At 50.4% G+C, this 21,754-nt stretch overlaps 6 protein-coding genes across 6 annotated transcripts; 3 read left to right on the top strand and 3 right to left on the bottom strand.

Annotated features, from left to right (window-relative positions):
- Nucleotides 1-127: 127 nt before the first annotated feature.
- MIND_00770200 (uncharacterized protein) lies at nt 128-2,330 on the bottom strand (the record flags this gene model as incomplete). Its single annotated transcript, XM_037364394.1, has 5 exons — nt 2,235-2,330; nt 1,752-2,188; nt 1,483-1,708; nt 741-1,439; nt 128-688 (listed from the first exon to the last, which is right to left on the bottom strand). Exons 1-5 carry the CDS (start codon nt 2,316-2,318, stop codon nt 128-130), a joined length of 2,007 nt encoding a protein of 668 aa, XP_037220038.1. The 5' UTR covers nt 2,319-2,330.
- Nucleotides 2,331-3,227: 897 nt separating this feature from the next.
- Nucleotides 3,228-4,777, top strand: MIND_00770100 (uncharacterized protein; the record flags this gene model as incomplete). The annotated part of the gene is made up of 5 exons (XM_037364393.1): nt 3,228-3,518; nt 3,574-3,659; nt 3,709-4,272; nt 4,323-4,618; nt 4,668-4,777. The coding sequence occupies exons 1-5, from the start codon at nt 3,264-3,266 to the stop codon at nt 4,775-4,777; spliced, it is 1,311 nt and encodes a 436-aa protein (XP_037220037.1). The 5' UTR covers nt 3,228-3,263.
- Nucleotides 4,778-5,590: 813 nt separating this feature from the next.
- Nucleotides 5,591-7,823, bottom strand: MIND_00770000 (F-box domain-containing protein; the record flags this gene model as incomplete). The annotated part of the gene is made up of 5 exons (XM_037364392.1): nt 5,591-6,175; nt 6,225-6,920; nt 6,975-7,203; nt 7,254-7,690; nt 7,734-7,823. 5 exons carry the CDS (start codon nt 7,821-7,823, stop codon nt 5,591-5,593), a joined length of 2,037 nt encoding a protein of 678 aa, XP_037220036.1.
- Nucleotides 7,824-8,316: 493 nt separating this feature from the next.
- MIND_00769900 (uncharacterized protein) lies at nt 8,317-12,507 on the bottom strand (the record flags this gene model as incomplete). The annotated part of the gene is made up of 6 exons (XM_037364391.1): nt 12,272-12,507; nt 12,027-12,223; nt 11,864-11,978; nt 10,970-11,816; nt 10,747-10,920; nt 8,317-10,695 (listed from the first exon to the last, which is right to left on the bottom strand). The coding sequence occupies exons 1-6, from the start codon at nt 12,451-12,453 to the stop codon at nt 8,317-8,319; spliced, it is 3,894 nt and encodes a 1,297-aa protein (XP_037220035.1). The 5' UTR covers nt 12,454-12,507.
- A 1,479-nt stretch (nt 12,508-13,986) lies between these two features.
- MIND_00769800 (uncharacterized protein) lies at nt 13,987-16,156 on the top strand (the record flags this gene model as incomplete). Its single annotated transcript, XM_037364390.1, has 2 exons — nt 13,987-14,290; nt 14,340-16,156. 2 exons carry the CDS (start codon nt 13,987-13,989, stop codon nt 16,154-16,156), a joined length of 2,121 nt encoding a protein of 706 aa, XP_037220034.1.
- A 311-nt stretch (nt 16,157-16,467) lies between these two features.
- On the top strand, nt 16,468-18,440 carry MIND_00769700 (O-methylsterigmatocystin oxidoreductase; the record flags this gene model as incomplete). Its single annotated transcript, XM_037364389.1, has 9 exons — nt 16,468-16,696; nt 16,754-16,886; nt 16,937-17,131; nt 17,177-17,212; nt 17,256-17,376; nt 17,426-17,563; nt 17,607-17,675; nt 17,725-18,021; nt 18,078-18,440. The coding sequence occupies 9 exons, from the start codon at nt 16,468-16,470 to the stop codon at nt 18,438-18,440; spliced, it is 1,581 nt and encodes a 526-aa protein (XP_037220033.1).
- Between the last annotated feature and the right edge of the window lie 3,314 nt (nt 18,441-21,754).

Below are 21,754 nucleotides of genomic sequence, written 5' to 3'. Positions count from 1 at the left end.
TTTTTTCATCGACATCTGAGGTAGGTAGAGAGTCCCGTCGACTTCCCTCCCGACGCAGGGGACTACCCCACAAGGAAAGGAGAACAACACTACAGTATTATTTGATCAGTAAGGAAATGCAAGTATTCTAATCCATATATTGCCCGACAAATTGGCACTCCAGATTGCTCCATTCAACATATCCTCCGCGTTTCTGCATCTCCAGCCAGCGATTTCGAGGGTCTGGATCATTGTACACCTCTGTTGAGAGACCAGATATATATGTCTGTCTTGCGGTGATTGCAGTGCGCCGTGTTGTTACAAGTTTAGGACCACGAAGGTGCGTGAATAAGTTCTGGCGTCCTAAATCGACGGGACATGTGCGAAATATGTTCTCGTCGCCTTGAGTCAATAGGAAGTATCGCTGACCAATACGGAAGACAAGCATTTGCTCAGGCTCGCCTTCGCATTGCTCGCTGTATGCTTGCGGAACAACCCGGCCTGGGAAACCAAAGGCTTCTGACAGAAGCCATGCATAATCACAGGGCATGCCTTGCCACAGGTGGACTTGACGGTAATGCTCCCAATCCGTCGACCAGGCAGCGAGGTCTTCAAGCTGGTCTTGTGACCAATGGGACGTGCTGTCATGGAACGACTCGGTGGCAAGAGCGACTGGTTGAGGAAGAATATCCAGGGGTATGGGCGATTCCTGCACGACTTCAGCCTGAAGGTGGAGAAGTTGATTTTTTCAAGTTACTTACGGACAATATTTGCTTTGGCAAGAGATCAATAGATCTCCAGAACGGGTCCCGAGACAGCCATAAGCACGGTTTCAAATGCTCGTCTAGGTCATAGAAGTCTAACTCTCCGAAGCAGTTACCAACGACGGTAGTCCCGAGAGCCTCATCGAAATCGAACCGGGGCAGTGCCCAAAGCGCCATGTCATATTCAGGATTTATTGGCCAAGAGACAACCTGCGCGCTGTCCAAAGGTCCACCAGTAACTGGAGGAAGCCTTGCTGACACAAGACACGGAGAAGAGCGTCTGTTTCCGAGGTCTTCGGCAACAGATACCCACATGCATTGACGACCAGTGCTTCCGACACAGAGTCCGTACCAGGGAGCACTGTGGTAGATGTAATCGCATGTGGTAGAGGGACCACAACAACCGCATGATGGCGCGCGGGCGACACAAGTCATGCCTGGGGGCTCGCTACCGGTGTCAAGCACTCGCGAGTCGATTACTAGAGTTTCGAGACCGACACGTGTGATGAATGTCAACTGTATGCCTTGCGAACTGGCTCTCGAAGTCGCGACGGCTTCCCAGATGGGAGAGGTAGCGATATGTCGGATAAAGACGATGGGTTCGCTTGTTGACAATGGACAGTGGTATATTTCGATACCAGTGGAGCGCACAATGACGAGGATTTCTTCGGAAATCGTCATTAGATGTGGAACACTCTAGCACAATGAGCTAGCACTTTACTATAGGAGATATGCATACCGCTCTGTCTGGGCTCTCAAGCGTACCCGGTTGTACAGGAATTTCGCAAAAAGTCCCATCTTTCCAGTTCACCAAATGAGGAACATTGACACCGGTACGAACAGCGCAGCCAAGGAAGGGGCCTTCCAGCAGAAGAATATGTGACGAGTGTTCTATACGCGCCAGTTCATGGAGCTCGAATTTATTGTGTCGCATCTGTAGCGTCGTCACCAGAACGCTTGTGCTGCTACCCATTTTTGAGCGCGACTCTGGTAAGGATTAATACTTACTTGCCGTCGAGCCCTAGCGCTAGCACGATACCGTCTTCCTGCATATCTACTTGAGCGGTATTGACGCGACCGGGAAGGAATGCTTCCGCGATTGGATTAATGTTGCCGTCGGGCAACCACCACATATCCCAACACGCAATACTGCTTAGCTTTTGGTCAGAGAATGCCGCAAATACATATCGACCGTCAACTATGCGCAGCCATGTTATCGAGCGGGGAACTGCTAGTGATGAGCATTTGGTCGGGGCCATATCTTGACGAGTCCATTTGTCCGCAACCGATGACAGTCGCAAAACTAGAGCTTCCAGAATAATGGGCTGGAGCGGGCGATAGTTTTGAGCATAAGAGGGTATGATCGCGCCTTGCTCTTCCAGCAGTTCCATCTGGCGAATCCAAACTATCTTGGAGTATGTTGCGGAACGCAGAGAACGACATGTCTAGCCTTGATGTTGGTTTGTCCACGCTTGACTGACTCCAACGCACCTGGCGCAGGATAAGAAGAGTCTTGACAGGGAGCTCTTCAAAGATGTGGTGGATAATGGCAACATCCAGCTCTGTTAGGTGCATGGCGAGACTATGTGTCACCGTGACACATGTCACACATAACGCCGAAACCTCGAACCCCAACAGGTTCGAGAACCTGACGAATCTTTGACGCGCAGTATTCAAAGCCACGACTACGAGTCACGACTTGTAATCGCACCGATACCAAAAAAGGCACAGTATAAACTGGGAAGAACAGTCCCGGACATATGGTTATCTCTCCCTGGAGCAACTACTACCGATGGGGCCGTGCACGCATAAGTCAAGACTAGCCAATGAACATACCTTCAACAGCGATAAACTTGAGCACTGGTCTTCTTAGCCTTCTATGATTCTGACTGAAGTCCACGAAAAGCTGCCGATATGAAGACGAAGCATCTATGATAAGCCACCAATCTCCAACGAGCTACCTGGCTCCAGGCTTGATACATGCAAGCAATGATCTTTTACTGGCACGTATACTTAGACGTCTTTGCACTGAGCGCACTGGCAGTGGGTTTGCCAGCAGCGTTGCCTTCGTCAGGGCGAATTACTAGTACGCGCCAAACTGAACCAAGTCCACCGGATACCTAGACCCAAATCCTACTCGACACTTCTATCAGACGTCAGCTTATGTCAAGTTCTGTGGGTCCATCATGTGTGCAATGACCCTGCGATGACTAGTGAGAACAAAGGGCTCCGGTCGACACAACATGTCAGTACATCGTCGTGCAGCTGCTGCTACTAGTATGACGAGTCGAGCTTTTCTGGCGCCGGCGCGCTACTAGATCAGTGATAGAGGACTTGTTTGGAAAGTGTGGCTGGAAATAGGGTGACAGCTGAGGGAGACGAGCTCGGCACGAACTATTAGTACTGCTGAACATGGGAAGGGCTGTCGGCGAAGATTCTAGGAATCTACGGCACTAGAGACTCGGACTGCAGCTATATAAAGGGGGCCACAATCCACCACCGAGCATCCAACCTGATCGAATGTCAGGATATCCATACGGGTCAGGCTCATACGCCGGGGTCCCGCCTGGCTCAAGTCCATATGCGAGTCCTTATGCGCAAGCTGTTGGCGGCCCTGGCCCTGGTCCTTCCGGCTCGACTTCCCAGCGGACTAGTCATCGCCAGTCGACAGGAGTGCATCATGCTCCAAATCAACTGCCTAGTTATCAGCAAGCTCAATTGTCATCCAAGCTGTCAATCCATGACCCAAAAGCGTTCTCAGCGTCCTCCGTCCAGGTATGTATTCGCTCACCTGAAATCAAGTGTTTAATCGTGATCTCGGCACAATTAGGTAGAGATGTACTTGAAAGAGCGCCTCAGCCTTTGCGTAGGGGCAAACTCTGATAGTCAGCTACCCCGGTTTGTTACGACTTGCTTGTACGTGTCCAATTTACCGCCTAAAGCGTTCATCCATGGCTGCGTCCAGGCAGCAGCGCAGTACTCGGATTGTTCATGTAAATACCCAGCAACTCGTGTCTATCGACGTTGGAGGGCAGTTTGGGCTGCGATTCCGGATTGCTGACTTGTATACTGCGCTGGGTCAGACATTTCCTCTCGTGAATCATGTATTCGCTGACATAGACACAGGGTTTATTGTCTCCGAAACAGACCCTTACCCTTATACGCTACAGGAGACTCTCAAGCAGCTATGTGAGATACATCTGAGGATCCTGGCAGTCTACGAGAAATGGATCACGACTTTGTCGCAGCGTTTCAACGGGAATCAGGAAGTCCCGCCAAACACCGCCTGCCTGATGTGGCGAACGAGGACCAGACCAGACGGCAGCTGGACGTATGTTATGGGCCTGTTCCCGAACTTGGCCACCAATGAAATGATCTTTCGCTGCAAGGAACAAGCACGACAGATTGTTCAGGATAGCTTGCAGGCCGCATTCGCCAACATCAACGTCGAGCCGCCCTCCCCAAGAGAGCTAAATGAACCTCATTCCGGACTCATCGGCGAATGCGCCGAGATCCTCGCCTTGTTATAGTGAGTGTAGCTTCATACAGTATACCATCACCGATCTGATCTTTTGAAAGCCTTCTTGAATCTGACCCGGCTTTAATCAATGGCCTCGAAATCTATGGGCTTTCTGCAAACCTCTTCGTCGATGCCGTTCGTAACATGTTATCGTACAATCGGGACAAGTTCCGCTCATTCCTCAAGGGTGCCTGTCGAAATTGCAGGCATGTTATTGACCGGATTGACGATAACGGTCCTCTACCAGCGGACCCGCAAACAGCGGCTCTGCGATATTTCGACATGGCTACGCGTTCTGCACAGGAGAATTGGGATCAGCGCCCGCCTCCTATTCCTGATCCTCAACAAAAACCGTGTCAGCATTGTCAGCAGAGGGTGGCCGGAGGTTTACGATACGAATGCAGCTGCTGCAAAGAATTTCGGTATTGCACACCCTTATGTCAGACCAGAGGTTGGGACCGCCATGCCCGGGAATGTCCAGCCTACCAACGCTGTGCTAACAAGTGCGGTATAGCCTTTTATTGGCGTCGTCATCCTCAGAGGAAGACATGGGAATGGTTGACAGAAAAATATAAGGAGCCTACGACTTGCAGGGTCTGTGACTCTGAGCCAGAGAGGCTCCCAACCCTCTATTGTGGCACAATCTGCAAGGACCAGGACCATAGCAAGCATCGAACCTACTGCCAGAACCTCGATAATTATGGACCCGTCCCGGCGTTGAAAGGCTATCGACCGCCAGAATTAGGGCCAACCAGGCGTTATTAGTCGGCGTTACATACCCTTTGATATTGTCCTTGAATTTTGATGTCTTTTGTCATCTTATCTTAAATAATAAACGACTCCAATGGAACTCAGGTCTCTCAGAGGCATGTGCGGCAAGCGGGAGTCAACAACAACCCGTGACGAGTCAGTACAAGTCGGGAGTACGCCACTCGTGGCATGACTCACTTCACATGGCCCAGAGTGCGGGATAGGGATAGGGATAGAATTACCGCAGTGGTCCCGAATCGGAAAGCGTAGCGGGGTCCGTCTGGAACTGGACCAAAACCGAACTGCATTACTAGTACAACAACTTGAATGCGACGTTGTTGTTGTTATACGCCGGCGGTAACCTTGTTGATCATGAGAGTAAAAATCCTCATATCTGAGCATATCTGCCAGAGTAGTACGTTGGCAGTCTGAGCGCAAAAAATGATTTTACCCCGCCAATCTAAGGATTCTATGCTACGAATGTCAAACAGTTTGCCAGTGAGCTGATTCAGCAAAGGTAGAGAAGCACAAGTATCCATATGTAAAATACTTGATATACTACTAGTACTTGAACAGTTTAATCAAAATAAGAGCCAACTGCCTGGTAGCTGAGATTCTGCCACTCTACATACCCCCCTCGTTCCTTCATTTCCAGCCAGCGATTTCGAGTACAAGGGTCGAGAAACACCTCTTGGTACAGGCCAGCTATGTAGGCCTGGCGTAAGGTAAACGCCGTACGACGTGTTGTGCTCAGTTTTGAGCTGGGCCCCCAGCTGGAAATCGTGTCCCCCTCTTCCTCCACTTCTTGTGGTGCATTTGCTACTAGTGGCCAAAAGCGAAACTCGTTTTCCTCGTCTTCCCTGAGTACAAAGTAACGATTGCCAACACGGAAGAAGAGCGTTTGTTCAGGTTCGTCAGGGCAGCGCTGGCCATAGAGTTGCGGAATGACTCGGCCCGGAAATCCGAACGCCTCCCTGAAAATCCACGCGTAGTCGCAGGGCATACCTTGCCAGAGATGTGCGCTTTTATAATTCGTCCAATCCCCTTCCCAAGGGAGGGTTTTGACAACAGGGTCTTGCGACCAGTGGGCCGTGCAATCAGGTAGCGATTCAGGCGAAGAGGCGACTGGTTGAGGAAGGACATCGAGAGTTAGGGGTGATGACTAAGCAATGCTAAGTGGCAGATGACGAATAATAAGATGGAATATTTACCGACAACACCTTCGTTAATTGATGTTCAGATCTCCAGAAGGGGTGTCGAGACAGCCATAGGCATGGCAGTAGATGCTCGTCCAAGTCATAGAACTCCAGTTCCCCGAAACAGTTCCCGACGACTGTTATGCCGAAAGCTTCATTGAAATCGAACCGGGGCAGCGCCCAGAGCGCTAATCCGTTCTTTGGATTCATAGGCCACGAGATGACTTCGGCATGATCTGATGGTTCTCCTAAAGGTGAAGGTAACCGGGCAGACACGAAGCATGGCGGTGAGTAGTCCTTTCCGGAAACTCTGGCCGTCGATATCCACATGCATCGACGGCCAGAGTCACCCACACACAGTCCGTACCATGGAGCAGCATGGTAGATGGAGCAACATGAAGACATGGGATCGAGACAAGGACACAAAGGTGCTCGCGCAACACAAACCAGACTCGGTGTTTGCGTGCTAGTGCCAGTGTCCAACGCTCGATCGTCGATAGTCAAAGTTTCTATACCAACACGGGTGATGAATGTCAGCTGTGTGGCTTGCAAACGGGTAATGGGAGTAGCAACAGCTTCCCAGATAGTAGAACCCGTGATATGGCGAACGAAGACGATGGGGCCGTTTGTCGGACAGTGATAGATTTCGACGCCGATCGAGCGGACAATGACGAGAGCCTCGCCAGATAGCGCAATTAGATGTGGGACACTCTGAAGACAATGAATTTACGTGGCATCACTCTGATAAGAACTTGAACGACATACCGCTCTGACCAGGTTAGAGAGCCCACCCGGGGGCTCCGGGACCTCACGAATAGCACTGTCTTTCCAATTGACCAGATGAGGGAGGTTGGCACCATCACGAATAGCGCAGCCGAGGAACGAGCCCTTTAACATCAGGATATGTGACGACTTTTCGATTCGCGCCAGCTCATAGAACGCAAACGTATTATTTTCTTGTTCCTGAAGTGTGGTTACGAGCACACTGGGGTTCCTGTTGCGACATTAGTCGCCGTAAAAGACAAAAGAAAGCTGCACACGTACTCGCCATCAAGTCCCAGTGCTAGAACAACGCCATTCTCTTGCATCTCCACTTGTGCAGTATCAACACAACCCGGCAGAAAGGCAAGAGCGATTGGGTTGATATCACCACATTGCAGCCACCAGAAATCCCAGCACGCGAGAACGCTGACCTTTTGGTCAGAATACGCCACAAATACATATCGGCCATCGACGATGCGCAGCCATGTTATTGAGTGTGGGACGACCAGAGAGACGGACTTGATTGGAGTCATATCGTGGCGAGCCCACTTGTTCGCGACCGAAGTCAGCCGGAAAACTAAGGCTTCAAGGACGTCAGACCTGAGGAGTCGATAGCCTTGAGCATATGAAGGCAAGAGTGCCCATTGTGCTTCTAGAATCTCCAACCGGCGAATCCAAACGATTCTCGATCTTGTGGCGGAGTTCATGGAACGACAAGTCTATAGGATCTTAGAATTGTGCAGACTGTGGATAAGCACGCACCTGACGGAGGGAGAGGACATCGTTGATGACCAATTCCTCGCAGATACGATGTATAATTTCGAGATTGAGTTCAACGAAACTGAGGTGCATGAGGGGTTCCACAAGTCAACACCATCACAGACTGGCTGACCAAACTTCAGTTCCACGCTTGACTCACTTGGCAAGCGCTCACTGCATTAGTACTGCATCAGTCCGCATGTATTCGAACCAAGTTTTAAACGCAGTGTTTTGGACAAGGTGATGACACACAACGTGACCAAGTTTGACCGAAAATTAAATGCAGCCTGGACTGGCACAGACTAGGACCATAGCATCGAAGCTTAAGCCAACATTAGGGCCAACCAGGCGTTACTATTTGATATTCACCTTGCATTTTGAAGTCTTCAGTCCTTCACCTCCAACGGAATTCAGAAGATATGGAACAAGAAACCCATGCAATATATATAAAATACGAGGGACTGACTGACTGACTGTACTTGCCTTGCTGTGTGTGAGGATGTGCGTATGTAGATGTAGATGTTACAGATCAATGCTCGAAAGGAAAAAACGTAGGAGGGCATGCAGAACTACCTATCGTAGCTCTCTACTTTTGTGGCTGACCAAACCCAAACGCGCTCGGACCCGCAGCAGCCGCAGCCGCGCCAAACGGTGTGGTCGAGGTCGAGTCAGCTGGCTTCGCTCCGAAAATGGACGAGCCGGTATTGGCGCCAAACACGGGGGTTGTTGTTGAAGTTGCGTTGGTCGCGGCCCCGAATGGCGAAGGTGATGCAGCCTTGCTCCCGAATACCGAGGAGCCAGCAGTATTTGTGCCAAAACCGAAAGCAGGGGCAGCATTACCAGCAGTTGTTTCAGGCTTGGGGGCTCCAAAAACGGAAGGTGCTCCAACCGGTTTCGTTCCAAATATATTAGATGTCGTGGCGGGACTCCCTGCTGGTGTTGTTGATGCCACATCTGCTTTGGGGGCACCAAAACTGAAAGCTGGCGCAGACGATGCAGGAGTAGCCGTCGTAGCCGGAGTCGCGGCCGGAGTCGCACTTGGCGTGCCAAACGAGAACGCGGTCTTCGTGGCCGTTGCTGAGCTTGGTCCAGTCGCGGTTGTCGCTGCCGCGGGTGCACCGAACGGTGAAGTACTGCTCGTAGATGTTGTCGTTGCAGGTGCGCTAAATGGCGAAGAACTGCTCGTAGTTGTTGTGGGATTGCCAAACGAAAACGGACTGTTTGTCGTGGTCGTTGACCCGAAAGCTGACTTCTTCTCTTCTGGTTTAGCCGCGGGGAAAGCAAACGACGGTGTTCCCGCTGGCGTTGTCGAAGCAGGCTTGTCCTCCGTCTTTGGGGTCCCAAATGAAAACGCAGGTTTGGCTTGTGATGGTGGCTGTGCTGCAGAATCTGATCCCAACGCACCAGTCAGCGAGGAAGTAGGTTGCACTGGTGTAGCCGCAGGTTTCGTGAAACCGAAATTGAACTTTGGTGCTCCATCAACAGGCGTTTGAGTTGCCGTCGCAGTGGGAGTCGCTGCAGCCTGGACACCAAACGGAGACGCCGCCTTGGCCGGCTCCGCGGGTTTAACAAACGAAAATGCGGACCCTTGACTGGGAGCTGGAGCTGTGAACGCGGATTTTGTAGGCTCTGTGGCTGGTTTTGCAAAAGAGAACGGCGATGACGAGGAAGTAGCCGGGGTAGACGTAGGGAAAGCCGGTTTTGCGGCAGCGGCAGGCTCAGCAGGCTTGGTAAACGAAAACATCGGCGTTGTTGTGGTCACGGGTGCTTCAGCTGGTTTGGCTGAAGCGGGAGTTGGCGCCTTGGTGGCCGTGTTAAATGAGAACATGGGCGTCGGAGTAGTAGCAGGAGCAGTGGCTGTTGTTTGTGGAGCACTGAACGAAGATTTCGCCGAATCTCCCGGCTTCGTAAATGAGAACATGGGGGTAGTTGATTGAGCGGGAGCAGGCGCAGGCTCTGTGGGCTTGTTGAAAAAAGGAGAACTGGACGATTTTGGCGGTTCTGCCGGTTTAGGTGCGACCTCACCCCCTAAACGAGACAGCAATGAGTTTGAAGCTGGCTGAGGCTGGCTTGCGGGAGTAGGTTGTGAAGTTGGAGCAGTTGAGCCAAAAGAGAATGCAGACGGTTTGGCTGCAGCAGCTGGCTCCGGCGCCTTTGCTGGTGCGGTTGATCCAAACGAGAAAGGTGAAGCAGGTGTAACAGCAGGGCTCGCAGCAGATGCGCTCGTTACAGCCGGGGCTGGAGTTGAAGCCGTTGGGGATGCAGCAGGTTTAGCAAAAGGATTCGTGCTTGCTGGAGGAAACAAGCTTGTTGTTATAGCTTGTGGCGGTTTGTCGCTCGCAGCAGCGGTTGGCGCAGTTGAGGCCGGTGTCGGTCCAAACAACGACTTCGAGGCTTCAGAAGAAGTTGTGGCGGTGGGAGTGGGGGTAGTTGTTGTGGTCGTGGGAGCTGACCCAAACGAGAATCCGGAGGTGGAAGTAGCAGCCTTGGAAGGCTCTGCCGATGGAGCCGTAAGAGTCAGTGTCGGAATTGCCGCTGCCTTTTCTTTTTCTTTTTCCAACTTCTCCTTTAGCTCTTTCTCCTTCTGCTTGGCCTGATTCACTTCCCTGATTTTCATCATTGCTTGTGCCTCTAGGTTCTGCTTCTCCCATTTCGAGAACGTCTTGGGTCGAATTCCGCTGTTTGTACTGTCCGCAAGCCCATTTGTTTCGCGTTCAGCACCAATCCGCCGACCGAGCCGCGAGCCATTCTTAGGGGCCTGAGCAGTAACAAGTAGAGCATTGCCTTTCTCGAATGGATTTACACGGATAGTGCCCAGATCGCCTGCAATGGTCTGCCGGAAATGAGACTTGTAACGGCCGGTTTCTTTTTCAGCAGGACTAGGCATGTAGGATGGAACTGGCGATGCTGGAGAATCCCACAACAAATCCTTGCCCCTGGGAACAGTTGGGGTTGGAGTGGAAGGCTGAGGGTCATCAAAATGAGTAATGTCCAGACACTAGGTAAAAACACTCACAACTTCGGCCGACGGCGTCGAAGGAGCGGTCTCCGGCTCTTGCGTTGATTTTGGAGAATCCTGCCAAGCAAGCAGATGGCGTGTTTTGAAATCTTGGTACTCGTCTTCAGTCAACCATGTTTCGATACAAACTTCAAGATTGGCATTCTTGTCTGGATGTTGAGAGTCTAAAGGCTAATGTGGATGTTAGTTCTGTGAAAAGCGATGTTATATCAACACCTACCATGATGAAACGCCGAGCCGCCTTTTTGACCAATGCTTGTCGAAGTCGACCATTTGGCCCAATCTTGTATCGAACTCCATTACTCTCCCATTCTTCTCCGATGTTGCGGCGAGCCCTAACACCAGAATCCTCGACTGAACTGGTTTCTTCATCCGCCTCCTTGCCTTTCTTCCCCCGCTTCTTGGTTTTGCGCTCAGTGCGAGGACGACCGGTTTCTCCGTCACTGCCGTCTTCTTCGAGATCACGGTCTCGCTTCTGACCACGAGCCGCGGGTTGAGGGACAATATCCGACTTTCTTGATCGCCGTTTTCTTTTGGATTTTTGGACGTCCAGCTCATCGACCTCGTCCTCTGGTCCAAAGCTGGAAACTGCGTCACGTTTTCGGCCGCGGACTGCCGCGGGAGCTTTCTCGTCCACGTCCATGTCGCTCGCATCCTCGTCGCTTGTCATTAAGACATCCTCGTTTAACAGACTCTGTTTGCGTGCACGTTTCCCACGGACCCGAGGATTGGGTGAATCGTCCTCGTTTTGGTCTGCGTCATCGATGTCGTCGTCCCGTAGATTCCGTTTTTCCCCACGCTTTCCTTGGTTGGACACCCATTCGGCTTCCTCATCACCATCAATGAACTCGTCGCCCTCGACGCGTGTCTTTTTTGGATTCTCAGGTACATCCGCTTCCACATCGTTTTCATCGAGAGTTCGCTTCTGATGTTTGCGTGGGCTGCTGTTTATGAACAAACTAGAACGGCGAGAAGGCGGTTGCACTGGGTCGGCAAATCGGACGACAGGTGGAGGAGGTGGGTTTGGGTTATAACGCTCGGCGAAGTTGGTAGCGAACGGAGAGGACCTATATTAAGATGAGAAAATAGATCAAGAAGCTGTGTCGCCACGTACACCGGAGTGTTGGACGATGAAGCGAATCTGTTTTCAACGACCAATGGATTAAATCGACCGGGAACAGCAGTGGGTCCTGGATTAGTCCACACAGGCTCAGGATTGAGAAAGATATCTAGAAATGAGGCTTGACTGATGTGCGAAAGAAGAATCATTAACATACTTTTACGCTGCCGCATGTCTGACTCCGATGTAGCTTGCTGTCTACGATCGGATTCCTCGTACAGTTGGTCGACGTCAACGCGATGCACTCTATTTTCAGCAACTTCCTGCTCTCGGCGCGCTCGTAAGACCGCAGCATGTGCCACATTGAAGGGGCGATGGTCAGAGTCAGGGATTCCGTGTCGCCGACGCATGGTGCTAAGAACGCGTAAGTCAGTGTAATAGGCCAGAAAGTAGATGGCATACAGCCTATATGACTTTTCCCGCCATTTCAGTAAAGCATCCCAAGCATAAACTGCTGCCACATATGCGGCAGCCAGGACAATGATCCAGACGACAATTGGGGTCCAACGCCGCGTTTGAGATGGAGGTGGGGCGCGAACGAGGGGGCTGTTGGACCCAAGAATGTCGGAGGATTCGTAGTCCATGGCGCGACAGACGCGTCGTTGGCTTGAGAAAGGATGATGGCAAAAGCCAAGTGGTCTAGAGCTCCCACGACGTGACAGTACGTGACCAATGTTCATTTGGTGTAAATCTGGATCGTCGTCCTTGGGTTCGGCTTGTGTTTGCATCTCTGTGGCGGCCTCTGGGTATTACAATACAAATGGAAGATAGAGCTTATCTCTTTCTTGAATTTGACGAGCTAAATTCGCCGCACACATATGCAATCATCGTTTAGGGGTGACCACAAAATCACGCTTGTTTTGTTTCTCAGACGGTCACACCGGAGGCATGTCCCAGGGCATCAGGCTGCCTGATGCTTAACGGGCATCAGGCGAGCCTTAGGCAGATTGGCCTCATGGTTACCATGAGGCCGCCAATCTGCCTACCTGGGGTGCTGTCATTTCTCTTCCCTAACCGCCACAATATCTGATCTACTACAGCTGCACGACCTTGCCAAACAAGCTCAAATCAGCGAATGTTGCGCTGAGAGGCAGCCACAGCCACGACGCTGTCAATTCAAGGCTGATTCTTCACTCACCACACCATGTCTCCGCCGCTGATCCTTCGCCATTGCCAGGGTCAATGGCAAGCAATGTGGCAGTTTGCGTGGGGCTCGCACTGGTTTTCCGAGAGGGATGTGTGTCCACAGGTGATGACACTTGGCTCCGCTTAGTGCGCTGAGGCTCGGGCAATGTTTGGTGAGTGATTTTGGCCTGTATTCGCTCTCGGCTGACGCCTGGACTAGCTCCTCCATTTCGTGTTTCGTCCCCAGTCCCGAAAACCGCCCTACCCCCTCCTCCCACACGCGAAAATCCCCACCTAACCATGCGGAGGAGTCCGAGGGTCGCGTGAGCTTGTTGGGGGATGCGGGAGGGCATAAAGTCGATTACTGGGGGGTCGTGCATGCATACTCGTTTGACACTCAATTCTTTCACTAACCACGCCCTCCAGTGACTACTCTAATCATCTCTTAACCTTGTACGACTACCTCCTGCGCTTCTGTGGATGACCTGTCGCCGTCCGCCGCCGATTTTGCTCAGTTTGGCGGCATGTCGGCTGGTCAAAATCTGGGCAACACGCAGTGTTAAGTGCTGGTGCCAGGTGGAGACAAAGGCCGGGCAGCCGCACAGAGTTTGCGTAGCACTGACACTAGGGATTGAATATATATGTGTTTTTTTTGTAACAGATTGCGTAAGCCACGCGAGGACGGAGGCATAAATTGCATGGCAGAACTCACACCGAACACTGCCGATACAGTAAGTAATGGACAAATTGCTCGGCGGGCGGCGCCGCAGTTCTGTAGTCGGCCGGTCAAAATTCCGGGGCAACGCACTGTATATATATGCATGTTATCTTGCTGAAATCTAATCAGGCCACCTCATGGGGTTGCCATGAGGCCAATTTGCCTGAGGCTTGCCTGATGCCCGTAAAGCATCAGGCAGCCTGATGCCTCGGGGCATGCCTCCGGTGTCACCCACTTCCATTCCCCACACTCTTTCCGCCTCACTCATTAGACCATGCTATCCAACACCACCATCTCTCGACCTCGACCTCCTGCCCAGGTTCGGCGCTCGTCACGAACATTACCGCAAGGTGCTTCGCCTCCACCACCATATGCGTCGTCGTTGCATCACAAGGAAGGCGAATCGTCGCTTCATAACTACCTCGGCTCTCCGCTATCCGCTACCCTACAAATGGTCGGTAGAACCCAGTCCCAGCCCTCGTCTCCCCAACAGGATGACTGGCTTCACGAGAAATCCCGAGAAGAGCTTGCTGAGTTGCTACACAAGGCGGATGATCTTATTCGAGAACGGGAGACTGGTGCGCTGTTCAATCCTGTCCATTCCTCACCGCTCATCATGCTTTGCAGAACTCGGGGCAACTTCGGCCGTTTGCAAGTCGCTCTACGAAAGCAACGTGTCCCTCAAGACGAAACATGATGCTCTTATTGCCCGCTTTCCTTCCTCCTCTCCCAATGAATCTCCAGATCAGGCATATGACTCTCTGGTTGATGATTCGGATGACACAAACCATGATACCCAGCAAGAAAGTCCGTCTCCACATGGCTACTTCAGGCGCTCTCGTCGAATCTCAATTCACCCCTCCGACATTTCACAACTCGCAGACCAAAATGCTGAGCTTCTTCAGAAGCTACAAACGTTAGAGGAGGAGGCCCAGGTCACAGACCGACAAGGGCGGCGTGCTCTGAAGCAGTTAGAGAAGGAACTTTCCCTCCTCCGTGACGAGTTGGAGAAAACTCAGGCACGAAGTGAGCAACTCGAAAAACAGGCCCAGGTTGGCCCAGAGAAGATTGTCGAGGAGCTTTGGCGGAAGAAGAAAGAGCGAGAGGCCAAATTCCGCGCGATGAGGAATAACAACACACCCGCCCGCGCTCCATGGCCATTTGACGACTCCGAAGTCCGTGATTTCGCTCCGCCGGGTCCTTTCTCGAAAGATGGACTCTCACCTTCAAAGAGTACTGATTTTGATGCGTCTTATGGTCCGGAGCACTCCTTTGAACATCCAAACCAGGCTGCGGTCGTTTCGCAACTGTTGGCGAAGATCAAGGAGTTGGAAGAGACTAATACCCGGATTATCCAACAACAAACGGAGACCGCGGATAAACTCCAAGCAGTTCAGCGCGAAACAGAGACCATCAGCAAAGTTTACGAGTGCTTCAGCCCCGAGCATGGTATCCAGTGGGAAGTTGTGACTGAAGATGGGAGGAAGTCGCCCATTGACGGAACTATTCGCTTCCGTAGCTTCCGGCGGTCTCTCGAGTCTTCGCAATCATCGTCTCACCACGACGATTCGAGTTTGATGCTTCCTCGCCAAGGTCCGCGGCGCAAGTCTGTGCTTGACTTGTTTGACGATGGAACAGCTCCAGGATTTGGAAGACCCTCAACTCCTCATCCGGATACTTTGTCCTCGATTGCTGAGCTATCCCCTTTGCATTTCAACTCACCTGGCTCTGAGCCGGTACGGCCACGGCAAACACTGCAAGCCGAACTCGGTGGAGAGTTCATGGGTGTTCCTCTCTCGCGTCAAGGCAGTATTTATGACCTCTCATTCGATATTTCTCCTTCGCCCTCCCCAGGACCGGGTACCCGTCCCCTTCCTGATGATTTCTCTATGCGAGCCCAAAGCACACCCGCCATTAACGCTCTACGATTGAGTGTCGAACCCCCAACCCCACCGGTAGACCTGAATGCGCTCTCCACTGGCGGGTCTTTGCGCGAGAAGAACAAACAACGTCATGAACGCATGTCGCAAACTTTGTTCATGCGGACAGGCCGCTGGCAAGATGGTCGATTCTCCTCCATATCTTCCGCCTCCTCGCTGGTGGACGAGTCAACACCTAGGCGTGATGTGGTCTCTCTCCCCAAACGTCTGTCAAGTGCGTTTGATGTCGTAATGGAGAACTTTGGGGTTTCTGGGCCAGACGAAGAGGAAAGGCAAGTGGTTGCCGCCCCTTCCCAGCACAAAGCAGAGTCGTCCATCGTGTCTGTTGTGTTTGATGAAGGTGGACAGCGGAAGCGTGCCTTTGTGGCGTTTATCTTAGAGGCCTGGCTGTGGCTGCAGTTTGCCGTGGTGATTGTTGTTTTCTTGTGGGCTATGGCGAAGCGGGGGCCCAAGTCGGTTTTGGGAGAAGCAGATCGGAGAGCAGTCGTTAAACGCGCAAACTGAGAACAGAGCATTGTACTTGAATCTACACCTACCCGCATTACACACAAAGTATCTAGCACACAGACACTCAGATAGCAATGCATTTTTCTTGAGACTTTCTTTGATGGTAATCATATTGATGGCTGATAGACTCTTTCTTGACTCCCTCGCTCGATATTCAGTTCAGAATCTTTCAATCGTCGCCACGACAGATCGGCACATCCGTGTATCCTCAAACTGAATGGCCTCAGTGACATTAAATCCCGTGCTGGGAGAGGCATTGGGTGTAGAGGCAAACGCACTTGGCTTCTCGCCTGCTCCAGTCGCTTCCGATGTCCCTCCTCTCCTTAGACTCTCTGCAAGATATCTTCAGAAACAATTGGATTCTTCCTGGGGCCGCTGTCGCAACTGGCCTCGGAGTAGTCCTTTATCTTGTGGTTGGTCCACATTCGCGCCGCCCGCTGCCTCCTGGCCCCGAAATCTCTTGGTTCAGTCGCAACGGTGTTGTGATGCCCACGGCTTATGCGTGGCTAACGTTTGCTGAATGGCAGAAGAAATTTGGTGGGTGACGCGAGCAAAAGAACTCTTCCTGTTGCTATTACGGCTAAACTTCTGCAGGAGATGTTATCTACGTCAATGTTTTCCGCAACCCCATCCTAATTATCAACTCGCAAGAGGCTGCATTTGACTTGTTGGAAAAGAGGAGCGCAATCTACTCGTCGCGGCCTGTGAGGACCATGCAAACCGAGATGTGAGCCAAATAACGTACTCAATCCCCCCAAGCTGACTGCTTGCGTTCAGAAATGGCTTCTCGTGGCTTTTTTCTGGCCTCCCATATGGACCTTGGTACAAGAAACACCGCACGATGTTCCACAATCATTTCCAAGCCAAGGTAATTCCGCGATATCATGACACGTTGGTCGACAGCGCCTACACCCTCCTGCGTAATCTCCGCCTTTCACACACGCCGGAGCACCTGCTCCAGCATCTCAGGCGGTGAGTATGTGTCTTGTCTGTGTGCCTGCAAGCTGACATGATCAGCACCACAACTGCGATTGTTCTCTCAATATCCTATGGGTGTGTCGCATGTCCAATATGGGTTCATAAACATATCCTACAGGCATCACGTTGCTGAACAGGGAGACGAATATGTCGAACTCGCCGACCAAGCACTTGTCGGTCTCTCCATCATGGCATCGCCGCTAACTTCGGCACGTTTATGGTCGACTACATTCCCCTTCGTAAATAAGTTCCGCCATATTTGAACCTCTCTTACATTCACCAGTGAAGTACATCCCTGCGTGGTTTCCTGGCGCACAGTTCAAAAGAGACGGTGCCAGATGGAGGAAACTTGGCCTGGAAATGTGGAACAGGCCCTTCGAGATGGTCAAAGCTCGCATTGCGGCTGGAACGGCGGAGCCTTGCCTTGTGACATCTGAACTCGAACAGCTTTAAGGCAATCCAGACCTAGAACGACCTAGAACTCGAAACACTGATCAAGGATGTCTCTGCAACGGTATACGCTGGTGGTTCAGACACGGTAAGTTCTGGATTTCTTTTTTAAGCGTTTATTGGTGACGATATCACAGACTCTTTCCACTCTACTTTCCTTCTTCCTCGCGATGGTCCTTCATCCAGAAGTCCAAGAACGCGCGTTTGCTGAAATCAACACGCTCATTCCTGATGGCGACCGTTTACCGGCATTCTCCGACCGTGAACAACTCCCGTATTGTGACCGAATCGTGCAAGAATCGTTGCGTTGGAATCCTGTCGGCAATATTGCCCTCGCCCACTATTTAACAGAGGACGATGAGTACCGTGGCTGGACCATCCCAAAAGGTACCACCGTTCTTGCCAATATCTGGGCAATGCTGCATGAGCCATCTGTTCGTATTTTCTCCTCCAAGCGTCCATATATTGTGTCTGAAACTGGTTGTCATAGCGTTATCCTGATCCAATCGCGTTCAACCCCGACCGCTTCAGTGATGAGCAGCAGGTCGACGGGAAAAATCCAACGCCAGAGATTGCGTATGGCTTCGGTCGCCGAATCTGTCCTGGTCGCTTCCTCGCCACAGAGACAATCTGGATCATCGTTGTTTCTGTCATTGCGACGTACAAAATACTCAGACCACTTGATGGATTTGGGAAGGAGGTTATGCCAGAAGTCGCATACACACCGGGACTCTTCAGGTCTGTTTTTATGTTGGTGACCGACAAGAACCCACTGAACACTTTCGGTGTAGTCGACCTAAACCATTTGGATATCGCCTGGTTCTTCGATCAGACGAGGCAGCGGCGCTTGTGAGGGCAAGTGGGTGAAATTTGAGTTGGGAACAAAGAAGCAATGTTTGCGCAGTTCAAGTGGTGGAAATTTTCCGTAGCAAGGAAAACAGATTGTGCTTGGGGATGCGAGGGCCGAAAACGCGACTTTGCATCCAAGCTGCAAGAGAACCTACAGTAGCACATGAATTAGCTTGCGATTTTTTGCCGCAAAGAAAGTGGGAGGGACCTTTGGTCACGCTTTCACTTCCAAAGCCGATGAGTTTCAGTACCATACCAGCGACTCCGTCTGAGATGTGTACCACAGGCTCTGAGAGTACAATCATCATCATTTGGTCCAGCAAATACGGATGCTCTTCAGCAAGGTCGCCTTCCTATTATGTAGAGAGATGCGGAATACCAGCAAGTCATGCACGCAGGCTGGATAATTGTGCTTCGCAACACCTTGTTCGTCGGCAGCAAGCGGACCGAGGACAGAAACAAGAATAATGCCAATCTTGCTCATTGCCGTCGGGATAGCGGCTTGACGCCCGTCATGACTGGATACGTGGTCGGGGGGTCGGGAAAAGGACGGTCATCTCTTCAAGGACCTCGGCAAACCCACGCGCGAGATCGTTCATATGGTCAGTAGTATTCCAATTCGTCCGGTGTATCTCCTCTTGAAGCGCGTTGATACCACCAAGTTGGCACCAACAGCCGTCTCGACAAGAAATTTGATTTCGGAGGCCTTTCCTGCCACACTAACACCACAGGGTGCTCCGTTCATGAAGGCCTCTATGTCTTCGCTTGCCATTTGAGCCCAACGATCATGACCACCACCCTCGCCTGTCTTGGTAGAGACCACGCTGAGCAAGGGCGTTAATAGCTTGTCCACCAGAAGGTTGAATGCGTTCCCAGAGGAAACTGTGCAAGCAAGAGACGATGCACAGAGCAACAAATTGACGCGCATGACGAGGTTGGAAGCGCCGCTCGGCTGTTCGTGTTGGGTGCATTTTGACGAGGCCTTAGGCACTGTGGTCATCGGAAACTGTTTTGGAGAGTTGGATTTTCACAATGTGGATCAACACTCATGCTTCTCTCTTGCTCGATACCCTTTCTGGACATCTGGGCATCTTCTAACGCAGGTTTCATCCGTTCGTACTCGAAAATTAACTTGTCTACTCTCCTTACTTTATACAGGCCTCACCAATGGATGTCGACGCTGTCGACGCCCCGTCTCCTGTTTCACTCCACTCGCTACCTGAAATCACTGCTACATGGTCGCAAGACTCTATTGTCCACAATATCTCATGGTCAACAGATTGGGCGCAGTATAGGAAAGCCCATTTATGGGAAGGCGCACCGTGCGACTTGGGATGGATCCTTCACGAAGCATTTGGATTTCCGGGACGAGTTATTCCCCAGGGCTTTGCCAATCGATGGGATAGTGCGCATGAGCAAGCTCTTTTCTTTCGCGTTGGAAAGCGTTACTTTGTCCTGAGAGAAGGGGACGAGAACGAGTTCCACTGCGCGCCACTAGATCCAGGAGATGCAGATGACCTGTTCTTTCACCTACGGCGTAGTCCGAAATTGATCACCACAAGACGCACAGCAATCACTGCGAGACAAGCTTACATGATGAACCTATTGGCGGAGCTGGATAGCCCTGCGCCGCTGTATCGGAACCGCTGGCTGGAGATGTAGGAACGAGGTGCTTTTGTGGAGTGGAAGAATATAGATTATCAATTTATTGGCCATTACTTGGATTAGAACATCCTTGTTTTGCTGCTCATTTTTACACTTTATCAAGTCTTTTGACCAAAACAATTGACATGCAATGTGTCACGTTGTCTCGTTTCATCACCTCGTCCTTAACCTTGCTTTGGCAAGGTCCCTGCCCGGTGACTACTGTACATGATGATGTAATGTAGATCAGACAAACAAAGACAAACTAACACGAAGGCACTGACCAAAAACCTTCGTAGAAACCTCGGAGCAACATACACCGCCTCTCTGTACTTTGTCAGCTAGTTGTGTCATGGAATGTAATGATTAGTTCGTAAAATTTAGCTGCTCGTAAGCCATCAGAGTCAGGAACCTTGGCAAAAATTCGGACCCAAATTTTGACCTAAAGCCTACCCAATTCGGGCTAGATACTCGTGATCTGCAACTTCACTATGATATAAAATCTTTATTCTGCTACTGTGCAATAAGATGATGGTAGATTCAAATGAAAATTGGTGTGTAGATATATTTTCATGATATCTCTAAATATCCCAAGTTTGGAAATTTTCCATTATGTGCTTACCTGGTTATATCAGAATTATATCGAAAAATTACATTGCAAGAGCTGTATTGTCTTCATAAAAATGCAAGTTTGTATAGAAAGGATTCATTGGACCCTAATGATAATATTTGGCAAACTTATTAGAGATTTTATATGCCTGTTTACAGAAACTTGAAAATATGATAAACTTACATACTTAGACTTCTTATCTTTACACTACAGTAATTATGACTAGAGAGAGATGAATTAGGTTAAGAAACCTTCTGTATATACTGTAGCTACTTTCCTATAAGTAGACATGCCAAGTTGAATATGCATTAATTTATACTAGATTTACAATTACTATATGTATCTGTTGTGTAAACAAATATTTACCTGGATACTTGCAGCCAGGTCAGAGAACTTTGCAACTCAGTGGTAATATATATAGATGTATAAGTTATTCTACATAGTCTGTGCATATCCTCTCCTAATAATTTAATAGTACTCATCATCACCTAAAGTGACCGGTAATTTGCCGATTACTAAGCTATCATTGATCCAATCAGTCTGATATTTTGATGCTGGGAAGCTATCATGATTCTGAACTGATACTCCAAATTTAGTTGAGTTTGCTTCGGCTGTTGAGATGTAATAGGCAAACCATTCTCTTAACCCTGCCATTTTTTGGCTCAAATTTGACAATAAGCCAAAAGCTGAAAATTGTCCAATCCAGATGATATTCAGAGTGTATGTAGCTGTTACCCATTGATAAAAAGTACCAGTTACAAAATCTCGATAAATGCTTTCCTTGGTCTAAAAATGACTCATAATGCCTGAGGAATCAATTGTCTAGGGGCAGAGTAATCCACTATATCAGTGTCCCCCTTGCTTGTATGGAATATTATACTGATTTCATGGACATGGGAGGCTAGAATGTATGTGTATGAAGTACTCTGTTCAATTTCACTATGTTCTGCTATTCATGTGTTATGCTTTGAGCATATTTCCTTCTAAAACTTGATCTCAGATATTATGTGTGTTTTTGTTGACATGATTACATGACAATCAGTGTTCCAATCACTCTGCAAATT

Source organism: Mycena indigotica (assembly GCF_014461135.1).
Source record: "Mycena indigotica strain 171206Taipei chromosome Unknown Mind.scaff0006, whole genome shotgun sequence".
NCBI classification, from domain to species: Eukaryota; Fungi; Basidiomycota; class Agaricomycetes; order Agaricales; family Mycenaceae; genus Mycena; species Mycena indigotica.
Note: the sequence above shows the minus strand (reverse complement) of the source record. Positions and strands in the feature narration are given on the sequence as shown.